The 18,607-nt window shown below is 44.5% G+C and overlaps 1 protein-coding gene across 1 annotated transcript in view; it reads left to right on the plus strand.

The window, feature by feature from the left end:
• Nucleotides 1-1,379: 1,379 nt before the first annotated feature.
• GSNAP (gamma-soluble NSF attachment protein) overlaps nt 1,380-18,607 on the plus strand; it is a 37,237-nt gene continuing 20,009 nt past the window's right edge. Inside the window, exons 1-5 of the mRNA XM_086795576.1 lie at nt 1,380-1,531; nt 13,299-13,366; nt 13,445-13,529; nt 14,640-14,798; nt 14,898-15,035. Coding sequence (XP_086651702.1) covers nt 1,470-1,531; nt 13,299-13,366; nt 13,445-13,529; nt 14,640-14,798; nt 14,898-15,035 — 512 coding nt within the window. The 5' untranslated portion in view covers nt 1,380-1,469. The remainder of the gene's footprint in view (nt 1,532-13,298; nt 13,367-13,444; nt 13,530-14,639; nt 14,799-14,897; nt 15,036-18,607) is intronic.

Genomic DNA, 18,607 nt, shown 5'->3' on the forward strand with positions numbered 1-18,607 from the left:
ACTAGTTTACACAAGTTATGCTTTGTTACATGTTCAAGTTCCATCAGATAGTTTCACCCTTGCAATAGAGTGCTTTTGTTTGGCTATGTGTAGACTTTAAAAAAATGATTTAATAGAATAACCTTTGTCAAGAAGCAGCTTTTTAAGAGCTCGAGTTTGCCACTTGTTTAACTTGTGAGCATCATTTTGGTCAAGACAATGTTTGGCCTGTGCCATATTTCGACGCTCATCATTTGTCAAAGGTCGCCAATCAGCTAATTCTTGTAGAGCTGATTTTGCATGAGCCACTTGCATCTTAGTTTCCCTCATATACCATTTACCATAATCTTGAATAACAGCCTACATGCACATCATTTGTATAAAGTGAGCACTCGATATATAACTGTTATTTAGCATCAGCAATCTTTTGTCATGCAAAACATGGTCATAAATCGACATATCAAAATATAACCCAAGCTGTATATACAGGCACATGATCCAAAAGTCTCAATGTATGATCAATCCACATTTTGCAGGTATATGCATCATATTGGGCAACATATAGAAAATACCATTTGTCCAAACGTGCCTAGTGGTCTATAAGTGCATTATGATGAAAAGTAAAGGCCAGATGCTGAGGCATGAGCTGTGTTCACAAATCACATGCATCTAAAAGAGTTAGAGTTTGATTCCACATTTGTTTCTCAATGCGTGTCATATGAGAACAATGAGACGAATTATAAGCATAAATAGGGATTTTAACAATTTATATATATGCATGCACGTGCACAAGCGTGCACACACACACACACACACACACACACACACACACACACACACACAAGTAGACAAAAGATTTCCAACCAGCCTACTTATTTGGGGCAACCAAATAAATACACTTTCCTTCCTTATTTAAGGTTGAAATGTTGCTCTAATTTGTCCTTCATGTGCTAGTTATGTTCCCCTTATGTACACACACATGCTTTTCATGATTCTCAACATCATCCAAAGAAAATTCATAGATTGTAAGGTGCCAAAAACAAGCATAAGAAAAATGGCTAGAAGACCTCACATCTTCTTAGTAGGCGGGAATTGGGTCTTCTATTTACCCTGATTTGTGAGCCCTACATATGAAAATGATATTTTTTTTGGGTATTGAGAGGGATATTTTATATATATATGAAAATGGTGTTTAATCATCATGATAATTGTGCAACTGGTAGACAAGTGTGCCAAAATGGGCACAATTGGGAAATTGCTCACAATCTTAGTGCCAGATATCTAGGTATCGGACTGTGGGAAAATGGTCGTCCGCCCTGGCAGCCCCGTGCCAGGTGGCACCCAAAAAGGGGAATGAAAAGTTGAATTATAGTTGATTATTATTATTATTCTTATTATAGTTATTGTTATAAACGCAGCTGCAGCATTCTCGCAGATGATCGTCTTTTAATTAACAGCATACAAATCATACAATACGGTGAGAGGACGCCATGGCCGCAGACAACACCAAGCTCAAAGACGCCGACCAACTCATCAAGAAAGCAAACAAGCTGTGAGTGCCGTTGAGCTGTTATCGATCATCAATATATCGATCTTTCCATCCATAGTCTATATGGTCACAAGCACCCCAGTCTGGCAATAGCTGCAATTTTGCGCATAAGGAAAGAATGTGTGTGTGTGTGTGTGTGTGTGTGTGGTGTGTGTGTATGTGTGTATACATTCAGAGGATTTATCACTGATTCGCTTCAAATCTGGAAGATTATAATGCCAAATAATCCTTTCAGCAGAAATGGATAAAACGGACTGCTATCACATGAAAGCGGTCGCCTTGTGTTCTAGCCCTCAGCCAGTCAAATGCACCATCAACCGCCAAGGACGGGAGTCATCAGAGGCAGGATCCAGGCCGTCCAGTCGGCAGGCCAATTTTTTTAATGAAATCAAAATCCTGGGCACCTGCACGCGTCGCCATCGAATTCATTAATTAATCTGCTGCAGTCGCCTGTTGTAATCTCAGACAGAATCTGAGATGTCAAAATCTGGTCTATCTGTCTGTCTCCATCTTATTGGGAATAGATTCTGCAGAGGCTGATGTGGCCTATAATGGTTGCTTCTTCTCTGACTCCCAGTTTTCCCTGGAGGAAAGGGGCTCCTGGCTGTTGCGGGTCGCTCCTCCTCCAGGGAAAGGATCTCCTACTCCTTCCATGCATTGTGCAACAGTGCTGACATGGTGACTATAGAAGAATTATTCCGGGAGGCTGATGTGTCATGCTCCTAACGTCCATGATGTTAGCATATATCATCTCCTGTTGGTGGCTATTCTGGTGTCTATGGGGGCCCTTTCCATGCTCAGGCACCCCCCATATTTTCCCCCATACTTTCCCTATTTTTATGGGCCTTTGATGTGGGTTGCCCACCCTATTTTATGGCATTTATGCCTATTTTTCAGATCGTGTAGCATCTAGGAGGCAGTCGGCCAGCTAATATGGGGTGTATATATATGCTGCCCTTATCATCATTGCTTTTGGTCATTTGGTGAGCACCTTCAGCCCTCTGCCTACGGAGTCCACTTGCCTACAGGCTGGTTGTATCCATCTTTTCTCAAGGATTAGTGCATCAGCGTTTTGCTGTTTTCTCTCATCTCTCTCTTGGAGCTTCAGCATTTTTGTCATTCATCTACATCTTTCCGCTGCCCTCTAACACATGATGTTGCAGAATGGGTGTGAAGGCATCCATTCACCAGTTGGGCTCCTTGCTGCTCCAACCTTCTGAATGGGCACCACTCCACTCCATTAACGGTTAGCCAGAAGAAAAGTTTAATCTTTTGGCTTCAACTGGTCCTAGGAAAAATTCTGTATGGCTTTAGTGAGATGCTGATTCTTTCGATGAGGATTGGAAGAACAAAGCTGAATTTGTCCGCCAAGCCTTACTGTGTAGTAAACAAAGGGGATGATCTTTAAGGTCCTGGGAGCATCAAAGCATTGGATCGCACTGTGGATCGTTAATAGCGCAACCACATGGGTGATGTTAAGGTGTTCTTTAAACAACTGAAAGAAATGCATCACGGTTGCTTATGCATAAAGATATGAATATCAAAGCAGACACTCTCTTATGGAGCAAGGCGGTAAAAACTTAGCATGGTGGTATCGTTTGTAGGTTCGAGTATTAAGGTGGCCATATGTGATGCACCTGTACAGGATTAGCAGGGCTTGGACCAGTTTTGGGCTGCACTTGGGTGCTCGACAGCAGCGGCTGAGTGCTAGACAGGCGGGGACGGTCGATGGACAGGTCTGGGCAGATCAGGGAGTGTTTGGACAGGTTGGTCAAATGGGGCTTGTCAGTAACAGGGTCAGGCAGCAGGCCGATCAGCTGACCAGCAAATCAAGGGAAAAAGTGCCTAGTTGCAAATCCTCCCCCCCCCCCCCCCTTTTCCCCCCCAAAAAAAAAACTCTTCTCCCCTGCCTGCTGTCCTCACTTCCTTCATCAATCTTCCTGCCTTCTTCATCCGTAGTCAAGCAGTTTGTGGGAACTCGTAAATGTGTGTTTGAAGGTGGATAGCAGCAGAGTCAGCCAGTGTTTGGAAAAAGCATTGAGTTTTCATCAACTTGGGCCCTTTTTTTCATTCCACTTAGAACCCTCATCAATTTGCAAATTCCAAGGCTTGTTGCTGTTGTTGTTGATGAATGCGGTTATGTTGCCAAACAAACCGCTGATGTTCTGCTTGGGGCAAAACAATCACATGATTGTGGTATATGATGCGAGTGCTTCATAGGACCCATGAGCACTTGTTGTGTGATCCATGTGTTGCTCAGATTGGTGTGCCAGCTTGGTTTGAGAATCTATGTTGCCCAAGCCAGGCTGATTTCACCTCTTGAAATTGAAAGATCAAGATGTGTAATACTAGTCTGATACATCTTGGTCAAAATTCCCTTCAAAGCTGCCATGGGAGGTGATGGTGACGTTGTGTAGGCCTTCATTGAGGTGGGGTTTCCTATCGGATAACAGAAGATTGAGATGTGCTGGTAACCTAGATGTGGCTAGATAGGGTGTAGGAGCAAATGTCTCATCAAAGTCTTCACCTGCCTTTTGAGCATATCCTCGAGCAACAAGACAGGCTTTGTACTTGTCCAAAGTACCATCTGCATGAAACTTGACTTTGAAAATCCATTTCACACCAATCACACGATGATGTAAAGCCCGTGGCACCAAAGACCAAGTGTGATTCCTCTCAATAGAGGACATCTCTGCTTCCATGGCTTGCCGCCATTGCGGCTGTGAAAGAGCCTCCTCTGGACTCTCAGGCTCATCGATATCCTGGAGAGAACTCATGAGAGCATAATTCATTGTGTGGTGAGATGTGGACAGTGAGATCTGCTTATGGATAATATGGAGCGTGCATCAGTTAGACTAGAATCTCTAAAGAGTTGTTGAACCCACCGAGGTAGGCCAGCCTTCCTCTCAAAGCGTGAAGAAGAAGAAGATCTAGCTGAATTAGAGGACTCATTCGATGCTGCTGGGAGAGGTGATGAAATAAGCACTGGGGGGGGTAATCTTGGAGTCAAAGCAAGACTCGTAGAGGGACTGGGAGTTGCAGAAGTTGGTGCAACAGGAAGTGGTGGCTGTAAAGGAGCAGCTAGCACTAGAGTTGTAGCAGGAGGAGGAGGAGGAGGAGGAGGAGGAGAAGTTGGATGTGGAAGAGGTATATGATCACTAACATCTGCCAGAAAATTTGTAGATGCATCAGGTGGAGAGGAGTCGATGCCAAACAAGCTCTCATCAAACCGAGCATCTCGGGAAATGATGTTTCATCAACCTCTAGATCCCAGAAGCTATACCCTTTAGATCTCAGACTGTAGCCTATGAAGATCATCCTCTTTGACTTCGGTGCGAGTGTGGTCCTCTTCTGATCTCTGGGACATGCACATAAGCAATACAATTGAAAACACATAGATGAGAAACAGAAGACTTGTGTCCTGTAAAAGCCTCCTTTGGAGTCATCCTCTCAACTGCTTTTGTGAGAGAGCGGTTAATGAGATAAACTGAGGTAGCCATAGCTTCACCCCATAAAGCAGGAGGGAGACCACCGTGATGCAACAAAGAACGAGCCATCTCTTTTATGGTCCGGTTCTTTCTTTCCAGAACTCCATTCTGTTGAGGAGTGTAAGGAGGTGAATTCCCTTTGACGCAAGGAATTATCAAACGGTATAAACTCGCCACCATTATCGATTCGGAGAAAAGAAACTGTACTCCTAGACTGATTTTCCACCATCGCGATCCAAGTCCTGAAACTGGCAAAAGCATCTGACTTGCGAGCCAGAAAACATACCCAGACTTTGCGAGCGAAATCATCCACAAGAAGAAGAAAATATCGAGCCCTCCAAGAGACTCAAACCTCCATGGGTCTAGCAAGATTTGCATGTATAAGCTCCAGTTTTTGGGTTGCTCGATGAGTGGCCTTCTCTAGAGATGCATCTCGATGATGCTTGCTGTCAAATCCCCACGGATCCCCTCGTGATCGATCTTAGTTCGAAACTCGAATCCTGCAAACAAACGAACGAACAAACAAGCAAGGGGGTGCAGGCCTGACTCACCTCCAACCATGACAGCCGTGGGCGGAGCCCACAGTGTTGGCTGTCCCCACCGAGCCACGAGCTGAGCTAACTAGGATGACATACCGACCAATCTCCTCCTCGCGACGTCCCATACTGCCACGAAGCTGCCCTCGCGGGCCTCGAGACTGCTGTCGGCCTCGGCTGCGTAAAGCAGGTGCACGTCTGCACTAGATCCAGGCTCCAAGACCATAGAGCTCTCACAAACTCGCGAGACTCTCTATAATACAATAACTAACCTTGGCCACCCTTTTATAGGCTCTTGGCCGGTCATCGGGCGTCCGCACTTGGCCGCCCGCCCGTCCATACTTGGGTGCCCGCCCGTTAGTATATCCCTAACTCAGCTCGTCAATCAGCCTGCCTAGTTCCAAGCTTCCCCAAGCCTCGAAACTAGTCTTGCATGCGTGTAGCACACGGTAGATACACACTGTGCACATGACATACTCCCCTTCCTCTAAGAGCTCACTCCTGAGCTCACTAAAAAGCCAGGGTAATCTCTCTGAAGAGTAGTCAATGTCTCCCATGTAGCGTCCTCCTCAACACGATCCTTCCACTTGATCTTGTATTCCGTGATAAGCGTATTACGCAAGCTTCGTTCACGAAATCCAAGAATCTTTTCAGGTTCGTGCGGAACAAATGTCATGTCCTCGACATCTATAATTTCTTGAGGAGTAACTAACTGATCTGCTCCACCCAGTACTTCCTTAAGTCTACTGACATGAAATACAGGATGAACTTTCACATGAGAAGGCAAATCCAATTCATATGCAATTGAACCAATCCATCGTGTAACACGAAATGGTCCACAGTATCTAGGGGATAATTTCGGAGATCTACCTGTCCGTAAAGTCTCGGAATCTTTCGGAACTCACATATACACCATCGTTCCTTCAGAGAACTCTCTAGGTGAACGATGTCTATTAGAATAAAACCTGTCTCGGTCTTGAGCACTTCTAATAGATTCCTTTGCAACTTGTAACATTTCCTGCATATCTTGCAAAAAATTACGTGCTGCATCATGCTGAAGTCCTAAGAATCCTACTGTAAATAACAGGTGATCTAGGTTGAAAACCATACATAAGCATGAAAGGACTAAACCCTGTACTCGTATGCTTAGTACTGTTATATGCAAATTCTAACATAGGAAGATAATCCTCCCATGAACTCTGTCTTTTGGATACATATGCTCGAAGCATATCTTCCAAAATCTGATTCACTCTTTCAGTCTGGCCATCAGATTGAGGATGATCAGAGGAACTCAAATTCAAAGTTGTTTCCAACTTCTCAAAAACAAGTTTCCAAAAATCACTCGTAAACTTAGAGTCCCTATCACTGACTATGTCTTGCAGTAACCCGTACAGTCTAAACAATTGCTCGATAAACTGCCGAGCTAATTACGGGTCGGTAAAAATCTAGCCATTTTTGTCAAGCGATCTACCACAACCCAAATAGAATCGTGGCCTTGATGTGTTCTTGGCAATCCGGTAATAAAATCCATGGAAATACTTTCCCATTTATTACCTGGGATTTGCAAAGGATGCAACAACCCAGCCTGTCTAAAGCGTTCAGCTTTATTTGCTTGACAAATTTGACACTTGAGAACATAATCTTCTACATACCCTTTCATCTTCGGCCAATAAAAAGTGTGTTTCACTAATGATAGTGTCCTGTGTACCCCAAGGTGTCCAGCAGAAGGGGCGTCGTGACACTCCTTAAGAATCTTGGACCTAATGTCCGGGATCTGTGGTACACAAATTTTGTCATTACGGAATAGCAAACCATTCCGAATCATCCACTGACCTCCTGCAGCCTGAATAGTAGACTGCTCAGTCACCGAGTCTTGGTCAATCAATGAGCTCCCGTCCTGGATCTTTTGCCAAAATGGACCAAAATAACTATCAGTCCTGCAAAGCTCTCTCAATGACTGAAATAAGTCGGTAGAAATCTCAGTGAACGACAAAGTATTCACCTCTCGAATTCGACTAAGCGCATCTGCAATACTATTCATGGATCCTTTCCGATAACGGATCTCAAAATCAAAATCTTGCATTAACTCTGCCCAACGAGCTTTCCTTCCTCTCAAATCATCCGCATCACACACATACTTGATTGACTGATGATCAGTCAATATCACAAACTTGGAGCCATATAAATAATGTCTCCAAACCTTGAGAGCATGAATCACAGCATAAAGCTCCTTCTCAAGGGTTGGCCAACGAGATTGAGTGTCGTCTAGCTTTTTACTTTCAAAAGCAACCGGTCTACCATCTTGAAATAAAGCAATCCTGATAGCATAGTCACTGGCATCAGTTTCAAGAACATAAGGCCGACTAGGATCAGGTAATGCTAAGATAGGTGCTTCCTTGACTTTATCTTTCAAAAGTCTGAAGGCCACATCCAAATCGTTATTCCAAGTGATAGGCTGATTTGACTTACGTCCACGGCCTTTCAATAAGTCGGTCATCGGTAGTGTGAGCTGAGAGTACTCCCGTACAGATTTTCGAAGAAAAACAACAAAACCGAGAAAAGAACGAAGTTGTTTCATTGTTCGTGGTATAGGCCAGTCCAGAACCTTCTGAACTCGGTCATAGTCAATGCTCAATCCATCTCTAGTGATCTTGTGTCCCAAGTAAATGATGTTGGTCATAAAGAACTCACATTTACTCAACTTAGCATATAGTCGATTCTGTCTCAAAATAGATAAGACAATCGTGAGGTGTCTGACATGATCCTCAAGAGTACGACTATATATCAAAATATCATCCAGGAACACCACCACAAATTTTTCCAAATGTTCACGAAAAAGATCGTTCATCATTTGCTGGAAAGTGGCTGGAGCATTGGTTAACCCAAAAGGTAATACGAGAAACTCGTAATGGCCATACCTAGTCTGAAAGGCGGTTCTTTCGACATGCCTTTCATGAATACGTATCTGGTGATAGCCAGTATGTAAATCTATCTTCGTGAAATATTTCGCTCTTGCTAACCGGTCAATCAGGTCATCTGATCTAGGGAGAGGATAACGGTTCTTAATGGTCAGCTTGTTCAATCTCTTGTAATCTATACACATTCTCCAAGAATTGTCCTTCTTTCTCCTAAGCAACACAGGTGCACCCCAAGGTGATTGACTTGGATGGATTTGGCCCATCCTTAAACAATCTTCGAGTTATTTAGCCAACTCATCTTCCTCAGCTTGGCTCATCTTGTAAGGTGGAATACTGACAGGATGAGCACCAGGGATCAAGTCAATACGATGATCTACTGCCCGTTCAGGTGGTAAACCCGATGGCAGTTCCTTAGGAAATACATCTTAACGAATCAAGTATCTTCTGTAATTCTTTGCTTTCAAACACACTTAATTTATTTACATCAATTTATTTACATCCATGGAAGGGATGAGAAAAGAAGAAAGTGGAATCAATACACAATGGAAAGCGGTATACAAAGAAGAATTCATTATATTTTCAAAATCAATTGTATTTACAAGAGGTCCCTGAGAGGGATGAATACAATCACCTAAAATACTATACTTGGTGTCCCTATGCTGAAAAGAAAAAATATGACTAGACCAATCTATTTGGACGTCAAGAGTCTTAAACCACTCGATCCCTAATAACAAGTCTACATTTTCCAGATGCATAACACAGCATTCCAGAGTGTCTTTGTAGTCGTGAATCTGGATTGGAAGCATCTCCACCTTGCGATCCCAAACTTGCCTTCCCGCAGGTAGACGTACCTCATAGGTATGGTCGTTGAGTGTCGTATCAAGACTCAATTTCTGCACAAGTTTGTAGTTAACAAAACTATGCAAACTGCCAGGGTCTAAAAGAATGTGAATCTTATGGCCATTCACTTCTCCGTAAACTCGGAGAAGATCATGCAAGCCAAATACCTTAGAATTGAACAGACAATCAGAACAAGTACTAGGGGGAGAAAGTACAGTAATTGACGTACCTGTCAAAGACAACTGGTTAGCTGCCTTTGGCTTGGGTCCGGCGTTTGACTTGGTACCCTTTTGCTTCGGGCACTCGTTACGCATGTGTTCTTTTTCTTCGTAGATAAAACAACGTCCTTCCTTCTTGAGCTTTAAAGCCCTAAGGAGTCGTTTCTTCTTCGCTGGTGTCGAACTTGAATTCTTCGAAGGTTGGTCCGAAGACTTTCCTTCTGTTGTGTTAGCCATAGGTGTGGAGAACTTTCTTTTATGCTTGTTCCCCTGCTCGGTAACGGGTTTCGACTTGGAAGAGACCATCGTATCATCATAGATACGAGCTGAATGAATGGCCTCATCCAATGTTTTACATTTGTTATTTTTAACCTGTAATCGGTACGAGTCTAGTAAACCAGCTACGAAAAACCCCAAAAGAGTAGTGGGATCCATCTTTGTAGCTTTCATCTGCAAGTCACGAAACTTCTGGAGGTAGACCTCATAAGTGAGGTGCTGCGAGGTCATGGTCAAAGCTGAAAACCGGGCAACAACATCATAATCATCCTCTTTCTTGAGGAACAAGAAACCTGTTGCTAATTGGATCTTCTTTCCATCATCATATGGAACAAGAAACCTGCTAATTGGATCTTCTTTCCATCATCATATGGATGAAACTAAAAGTGAACTTGCCACTTATGTAGCCAAGTGTCCACGATCTCCTTGGTTCGCTGCTTTTGCTCGCCCGCGAACGGTTCCGGAGTAATATTGGGGCCTAAAGCTGAAGCCAAAGTATCCATACCCGAGAAAGTAGAGAGAGTAGTGGTCAATAGAGCGATGGAGTTCTGCAAAGCCTGCATCTGGGCTGCGATTTGTGCCTGACGTTCCGTCGAAGAAGCTTCTAGAGCTACTTTGAACTCTTGGAAATCTGATTTTGACACAAAATCGTCAAAAAGATCGGCATCGGTACCTTCCATAGCCGGCAAGCCTTTGCGTTGCACGAGGGGCTCCAACTCCGATTCTTGGGTCGACATCGTGAAGAGGGTATGTGGAGAGAAAATTTGATCTTTGCACAATGAAAGTGCGAGCGAACTTGAGAGCTTGAGAGCTTGAATACTTGAGAACTTGAGAGATGTGTGGCAAGAAGCCCACTTGAGGGGATTTATAAAGGTTTCCCAAAGGCCAAAAATCTCCAAAAGCTAGGCTTAGCTTTTGCTTTGCTTTTGTGTTTTTTTTTTCTTGAATAAATAAAAATATATATATATATATGGATATATATATTCTAGGTTCTTAAAAAAAAAAATAAAACACCTTTGAAACCTTGGAGAGGGGTCTTTTAAAACTTAGAAAATTTTAAACTCAAAAAAAAAAACGAAAGCTAAAAAAAACGTAAGCTTTCCTTTTTTTTTTCCCTTTCCCCCTGGATTCGCCCGTCGGTAGCTGCTGACGTCTACCTTGCTGATGTTGCTGGAGGTGCTGCCGTCGCCTGCATCATCCTCGCATAGGAGGGGGGCCACGTGGGCCTGGGCGTCGACCGTACTTGGCCTGGGCTGGCTACGCAAGCCGGGTCTGGCCTGGCGTAGGCGCTGCCTGGCCGCCTGGCTACGCAAGCCTGGCCGGCCTGGGGTGGCTGCGCAAGCCGCCTGGCTTGGCAGGCTTGGCCGCCCGGCTGCCTACAGGCCTAGGCCGCCCGGCTATGTACCTGCCCGCCTGGCTACGCACCTGCCCGCCTGGCTACGCACCTGCCTGCCTGCAACACATCAACAAAGATCACCCGCCAGCGCACAACCTGCCAGCGAAAAGGTGATCCAGCACGTCTCTTGCTCTCTCTCTCTCTCGATCGTTCAATCAACGAAAAGCAAACTTGCTTTTTTTTGTTTTTGTTTCTCCCCCTGCAGTTTATGCGTATGCACAACAAACATGCCTCTTCTTTGCAAAGCAATCAACCCTACTTAGACTACCACCTCCCATCAACATGGGTGTCTTTGATGAAGAAAAATACATACTATTTCTGAAATCTGCAGTATGCACAGAAAAAACAGCAAGCTTTTTAACACATACCTTTCTTCGACCTCATCTTCTCTACCTACCGACTTGCTCGTTCACGAGGTATGCTCTGATACCACTGTCAAATCCCCACGGATCCCCTCGTGATCGATCTTAGTTCGAAACTCGAATCCTGCAAACAAACGAACGAACAAACAAGCAAGGGGGTGCAGGCCTGACTCACCTCCCAACCATGACAGCCGTGGGCGGAGCCCACAGTCTTGGCTGTCCCCACCGAGCCACGAGCTGAGCTAACTAGGATGACGTACCGACCAGTCTCCTCCTCGCGACGTCCCATACCGCCACGAAGCTGCCCTCGCGGGCCTCGAGACTGCTGTCGGCCTCGGCTGCGTAAAGCAGGTGCACGTCTGCACTAGATCCAGGCTCCAAGACCATAGAGCTCTCACAAACTCGCGAGACTCTATAATACAATAACTAACCTTGGCCACCCTTTTATAGGCTCTTGGCCGGTCATCGGGCGTCCACACTTGGGTGCCCGCCCGTCCATACTTGGGTGCCCGCCCGTCCATACTTGGGTGCCCGCCCGTTAGTATATCCCTAACTCAGCTCGTCAATTAGCATGCCTAGTTCCAAGCTTCCCCAAGCCTCGAAACTAGTCTTGCATGCGTGTAGTACACGGTAGATACACACTGTGCACATGACACTTGCCCATCATGCACGATGAGCAGATGTGTGAAAGAGACTTGAGCTGAGGTAGTCCGCTGACAACCTACTGAGAATGGAACTTCTGTAAGGTAGCAATGGGAACATGACCGAAGCGTGAATGCCACAGAAGTATTTGCCTTAGAAACCAAAGCCATCAAGGGGGAGAAAAGGTGATGAATATGTGAGTCAGTGTGAGGGATGTGGGAAGAAAAGTTGGTGATCTTGTAGAGACCCCCATCATGGACTCCATTGGCACCAACCGAGAGAGTCTTCCTGTCGATCACTTTAATGACCTCATCATCAAAGTACACACCAAGTCCCTTCTGAGAAGCTTTGTAGACTGAAAATCCGTGGTACATATAAAACATCATGTAAGGTGGGAGAAGAACCCAAAGAAACATTACCAACACCAGTGACACGAAGCGAAGAGTTGTCGCTATATACAAACTGAAGAAGAGAGAGTTTGGTAGTCCTCCAAGATATGGACTTGATTGGTCATGTGGGCAGAAGCACCACTATCACCAACCCATTCCACCGCTTCAGGTGTGTCAATGACCTCTTCTGGAGAAGTCATCGTTGTGATCACGAGGAGTGAATCCTATGAAGAAGTAGAGCAATCTGTGATTGCCATGTATGCAACTTTGGCAGATCCCTCCTCTGAAACTTTGTCCTTGCCTCTGTCTTTGTTGTTGTCCTTGTCATATGTTTTGGAAGCATCTTGGGCTTTATACTTGGCTTTGGTTGCTCGAGAGTCATCTCGACGAGCAAAATAGCGAGCCTCCGTATGACCTGTCCTGCCACAGTAATCACATTAATTGCTTTTGTCCTTGGACTCCTTTGAATCTTGCCTTGGTTTCTGTTGTTGTTGTTGTTGTTGGAGGTCCCTTTTCCGCCTTTGCCTTTGGCCTTGTCAGGAGCAACAAAGCAGTCTCCGACTTGGCTTTTCCGCGAAGCGTGCACTTGTCTTGGAGATAACTCATGATCTATATACATAGTATTGTTGCATTTAGAAAGGATTCGAGTATATTAAGACGATTTATGTAGTGGTTAACGATGGGTTTGTGATTTTTGCTTGTTAGGACCAAATTGTCCTTTCTTAAGTGGTCTACAGACTGGTCCACTGCCACACCACTTTACGAGCAAGCAGGTATTGTTTGGTTTGATTTTATGGTGGTGTATTTTACAGTGAATGTTTTGTTTGACGTACTTTTCCTCCTACCTTCAGCTATTGCTTTCAAACTTGCAAAGCAGCCAGAGAAGGCAAAGGATGCGTATGAAAGAGCTGCAGTGGGTCATGAAAGGCTGTCTTCGTATCCTTATGAAGCATATAAATTTGCTATAACAATTAAGATTATTGAAATTACTGCCAGCAATGTTTCGAAAGCTGTCCAGCATTAGAAGATAATGATTCTGGTCATGTGACTGGTGGCTAATTCACCACTCAAGGGAGATAGAGATAATGGGACGGTCTGATAAATGAGAATGTCTTATGCAAGGTCCTTGTCCAGAAGGTGGGTTAAGGGATTGGTCATGTATGATGCCCTCTTTATTTATTAGAGACGGGAGAGAGAGTGATTTTGGGGAGATATAAATAAGTGGGTTAAGGGGCTGGTCATGTATGAATGCTCTTCATGAATCTTAATAGTAGGAATGGTGACTTAGAAGGGAATGCTGGCATCCCCAAGGCATTAGCCTAGTGGTTTGAGCTTACCCCTTCGAAAGTGGACACCGTGGGTTCAAATGTTGGGGACATCACTCCCTTCTTCTAAGGGGAAGTTCATATATCGTACCTCAGCAGCATCACTGTGTAATTTGGCTCATCAAGCTTCGATGCTTTAATCTGGGACTTGGTGGGGCATCTTCAAGACTTGTCTCCACAGCATGATGTTCTAATAGCTGTGCAGGGTGTTCACTCCATTTGGCCAATTGACAAACTTGTGTGGCATGTCTGACTGATGGCTTGGCCCAATGGCCTCACTGTTATATGTTTGGAATCCCTTGTGGTAGAAGGATGGGGGTGGGGTGGGTGTAAGGGGTGTCACAAAAAAAAGGGAAGGTTGGGAACTTTTATGGATTTGTCTGATCCTTTGGTGACCCAGCATTTTTTTTTTGAAGATGCTTTGGAAACTCAACAACGTGCTTTTGGTCTGAAGGCTGGTGCTAGACAAGTTTTTTTTCTGCCCATTAGAGATCCTGCTATTCAGTTGACGATGTTGCACCTCTCGCTCAACCCACCGGGAGTGGGGAAGAGGCCACTGGACTGGATCACCATCGGCTGAGGTGAGCGGGGATTGAACTCGAGTCCTCCCACTCAAGAGTCCAATTACTTACCAACTCTCCTGTGAAGCCGTGGACTGGTGCTAGACAAGTTTGACATGAATCAAGTGCAAATGAATGGCCTTGACTTCTATACGGTTTAGACCATGGCAGGCCGCTAAGCACCTCGAGGCAGCAGGAGGACTTGCAAAAGATCTGGGAAAATTTGACGAGGTCTTGGATCTGTACAAGAGAGCTTCTGAAATGTTTATAGAATGTGGAATGCCACAGCCAGGTGCAGATGCCCTTGCCAAGGGTGCGAGGTGAGATTCTATGGAAATCCTTACAATTGTGCTGGAAGTGCTTTAAATCGCCAGTGTATGGATCATACAAATTTTTGAATGTTTCACTTTGCTTGACAGGGCTTTAGAGGACACCAATCCAGAGGAAGCCCTACGACTGTATATGGACTCATGTGGAATCCTTGAGGAGGAAGGAAAGGAACAGATGGCCTTTGAGACATATAGAGCTGCAATAAGTCTCTACCTGAAAAGGGAGAGGCAAGACATTTATCCTTGCAGTTTTATTTGCTACTTGTTTGGGAATTCTTTTTTGACTTTTAACAATGCATTTACTAATTTCTCTATATTGGTATCCATACAATTACACAAGATTATGAAGTGATTTTGATGAAGTTTACTATGAGGGGGAACTACATAAAACAAAAGAAAGGATAAGAGACTTCTTTGTTGTGTCTGCATGTGTATGGGACTGTTTGGAACATTTGTATTTGCACTTGAAAGTTTAATTTCAAGTGGGCATTTGAGATGTGACAGGTAACTATAATCTTAAGTTGTGTATTTCTCAAGATTTTGTGAGCCTGTCCCTAACAGGGCAGCCTGCTGGTGCCCAGACACTGAAAACTGGCCATATCTGCATAGTCTTGGGCAAAAGGTATGTTGTAAGGGATGAGGCTCGTAAGTACACCACATACAGCAAGCATAGTGGTGAAGGGACATGAAGTACTTTGTGTACAGCACTTAGATCATCCAGGTTTTAGAGACTGATCAGGTACAAAAATGTAAGTAACGTACCTTTTCTTGGTAGCCCAATGGCTGAAATGACACCCCTACAGGCATGACCTGGCATTCCCCTTAGCTTGCAGCCCGAAACACCTTTTCATTTGGGAAACGGCGGTAATGTTTTCCCTGCAAAACCCTTATATTATGGGCAGTATCAAAGTGTTCATTGCTCCTCACCACCAATCTCTTGTCCCTACTCCCCATTCATATACACTCCTGATTTTCTACATCTCCATGCGTTTCTTCTCTCCCTCTTCTTCTTCCCCCTCTTCCTTATTTTACATCTCCCTTGCTGATGTGGTGTTTCCCTGTTTCATCCCCCCCAAAAGTTCCATTTTCCAATGAGCTTGGAGCTCCCCCCATGTGCGAACCAGCAGCCCCCCCTCCTTCTCACCTACGCATCCCCCCTTTGTGCTGTGCTGATCCTTGCCTTTCTTTGCCCTCCTCGGGCCTGTCTCTCCCTGCGCCAGCCCCCGCCCTCTCCTTCCCATCCCCCCGCCCCATCTTCTGCCTCTGCAAATTCTGCCCTCTCCCCACACCCACACCCATCCCTTTCCCCCTGTTGCCTCGCTTATAGGTTTCCTTGGTTGCCTTCAACCCGCCACCTGCCACCCTTTTGTCTTGCTCATCTGCCGCTTCGCCTTACATAGTTCCTCTTTACAATTGCGGGTGCCTTTTGGCTTCACCTTGCAGGAGGATTCCATGGGAGCGGCTCTGTTATCCTTGTCGAAAGCTACTCTCAATTGTCTTTCTTCAGATGCAAAAATCCAGCTCTTGGCAACTTTAGTGGCTTCTCGTGAAGCGAGCACCTTGGTGTGCAAGTTCTATTCATGATAGTGAAAATGTGTAATGGATTAGTAAATGAACAAGTGCTAGGTGGTTTGTGTAGACTAGGGCTTAAATAAAGCGGTTCGTGTCTGTGTGTGTGTGTGTGTGTGAACAACCGCTAAGGGTTCTCTTGTATTAGTGACACCTCTTTGGACACTTGGCACAACATGTTGACATGTGTGGTGGTAGGGCCTATGCCCACACCATGTAAAGGGAGGGAGGTTCACCTATTAAACGACCACATTCTAATAATATTATACGTTACTCACAACTCTTCATAATCCCTTAATCCCCAATTAACTCTTGTATTAATCTTGCTTATAATCCTGTGCTGGTCGTCATCTTATCTCTCCCCCTCTCTCTAGTCGTGCCTTACCTTCTCTATGTACCGGACCTGCAGCTGAACCCTTCAATCCTCTTGCTATCTCTCTGTTGGGTATAACAATCGGTATCAGAGCTGAGCCTTCTATTCGACAAAAGAAGGTTCTTCAACTGTTCGATTCCACTCAAAGGCTCTGTTCATCTGTAGACTTCGTCAATGCCGTCTGTCCATAGATTGTGTCGATCTTGTAAATCCACCGGTTGGTGTGGAATGTTTGGTTGAACACAATGCTAATCAATTCACTTAAATACACTAAGATTTAACAGATAAGAAGCACAGCACAAAATGTAATCTGTTGAATTGACAAGAGACACACAATGGTTGGCCCTTCCCTTTAAATAATGTATATTGAGCTCGGGAGAATCAAGTGCATAGCATCATGAATATTTCTTGCCAAATTTCCATAACAATGCATATGAAAATAGTATTGCAAACAATATGGTTGTCGATGAAGATCTCCAAGGATCTGCCTTCTCAAGCTACCATCTTAAGCCTTATATGTTGTTCCACGCTGTGATACACAATCTATTCTGGCTGCAAAATCTCCTTGAGCTCATCTACTTCTGGTGGATACTCAATGACCGGTTCACTGGGCTTCGGCCCTACATACTTGCGAAGGAGACTCACATGAAAAGCATTGTGTGTATGCTAATGGCTAGGCAAACGCCAACTTGAAAGCCACTACATTGATCTTTTTGATCACTCGAAAAGGTCCATAGTACCCGGTTGCAAGCTTAGGGTACTATGGGCCTCTTTCTAAGTCTTGCTTTCTTAAGTTCAGCAATACCCAGTCATTCTCTTTGACATCTAAGAGCCTTCTATGCTTGTCGGCTGTCCTTTTATGTTTGTCGTGTGACCTTGCAATAGCTCTCCGCACCTTGGCAAAGGCAATATCCAAGTCTTATACATACTCATCGCCTGCAAATATCTCATCCTTTGTGCGAAGGATGGGTGGCAAAACCACCTTACAATAAACAATCTCAAAGGGGGCCTTTCCCTTAGATGCATGCACCGTGTTGTATGCAAATTCCACAAGCCGTAAGTACTTCTTCCAAGAAAACTTTTGATCCGCTACACAACATTTCAAGAGATCATGCATGGCTGAATTTGTAGCCTCGCTTTGCCCATCCGTTTGAGGGTGATAAGTTGATGAAAGTCCAATTTGGTGCCCATGCTATCAAACAAGACCCGCCAAAAGAGACTTGTAGTTCTGGGATCTCTATCCCCTACAATGGACTTCGGCATTCCATGATGTTTGAATAATTGTGCAAGATATATCTTAACCATATGCTCAACTTTGATGGTCTTCTTGACCGGCAAGAAGTGAGCTTACTTGCTAAACCTGTCCACATTGTCCGAATGGCATCATTACCTTGGTGGATGCGGAGTAAATCCATAATGAAATCCATTGTAATCTTGACCGGCAAGAAGTGAGCTTACTTGCTAAACCTGTCCACATTGTCCGAATGGCATCATTACCTTGGTGGGTGCGGAGTAAATCCATAATGAAATCCATTGTAATACTTTCCCATGGCTGCGTGGGAATTGGCAATGGTTGAAGCAATCTTGGTGCCTTTTGCCTATCAAATTTTACCCTTTGACAGGTGACACATGCACCTACATGTGCGTTTATATTCTTCTCCATACTTGGCCAAAAGAAATACTGCTCAATCATGTGCGTAGTAGGCATTATGCCTCTATGACCAACATATGGAGGAGCATGCTACTCATCCAAAACCTTTTGCCTCATGTTAGACACCACACATAGGCAATTATCTTTCATAAGATAATCCTCTTTGATGATAAAGGATGCATGTGCATGACTAGCCATCAAATTAGC

Source organism: Cibotium barometz, chromosome 1, assembly GCF_041138505.1.
Source record: "Cibotium barometz isolate CiBa-2024 chromosome 1, ASM4113850v1, whole genome shotgun sequence".
NCBI lineage: Eukaryota > Viridiplantae > Streptophyta > Polypodiopsida > Cyatheales > Cibotiaceae > Cibotium > Cibotium barometz.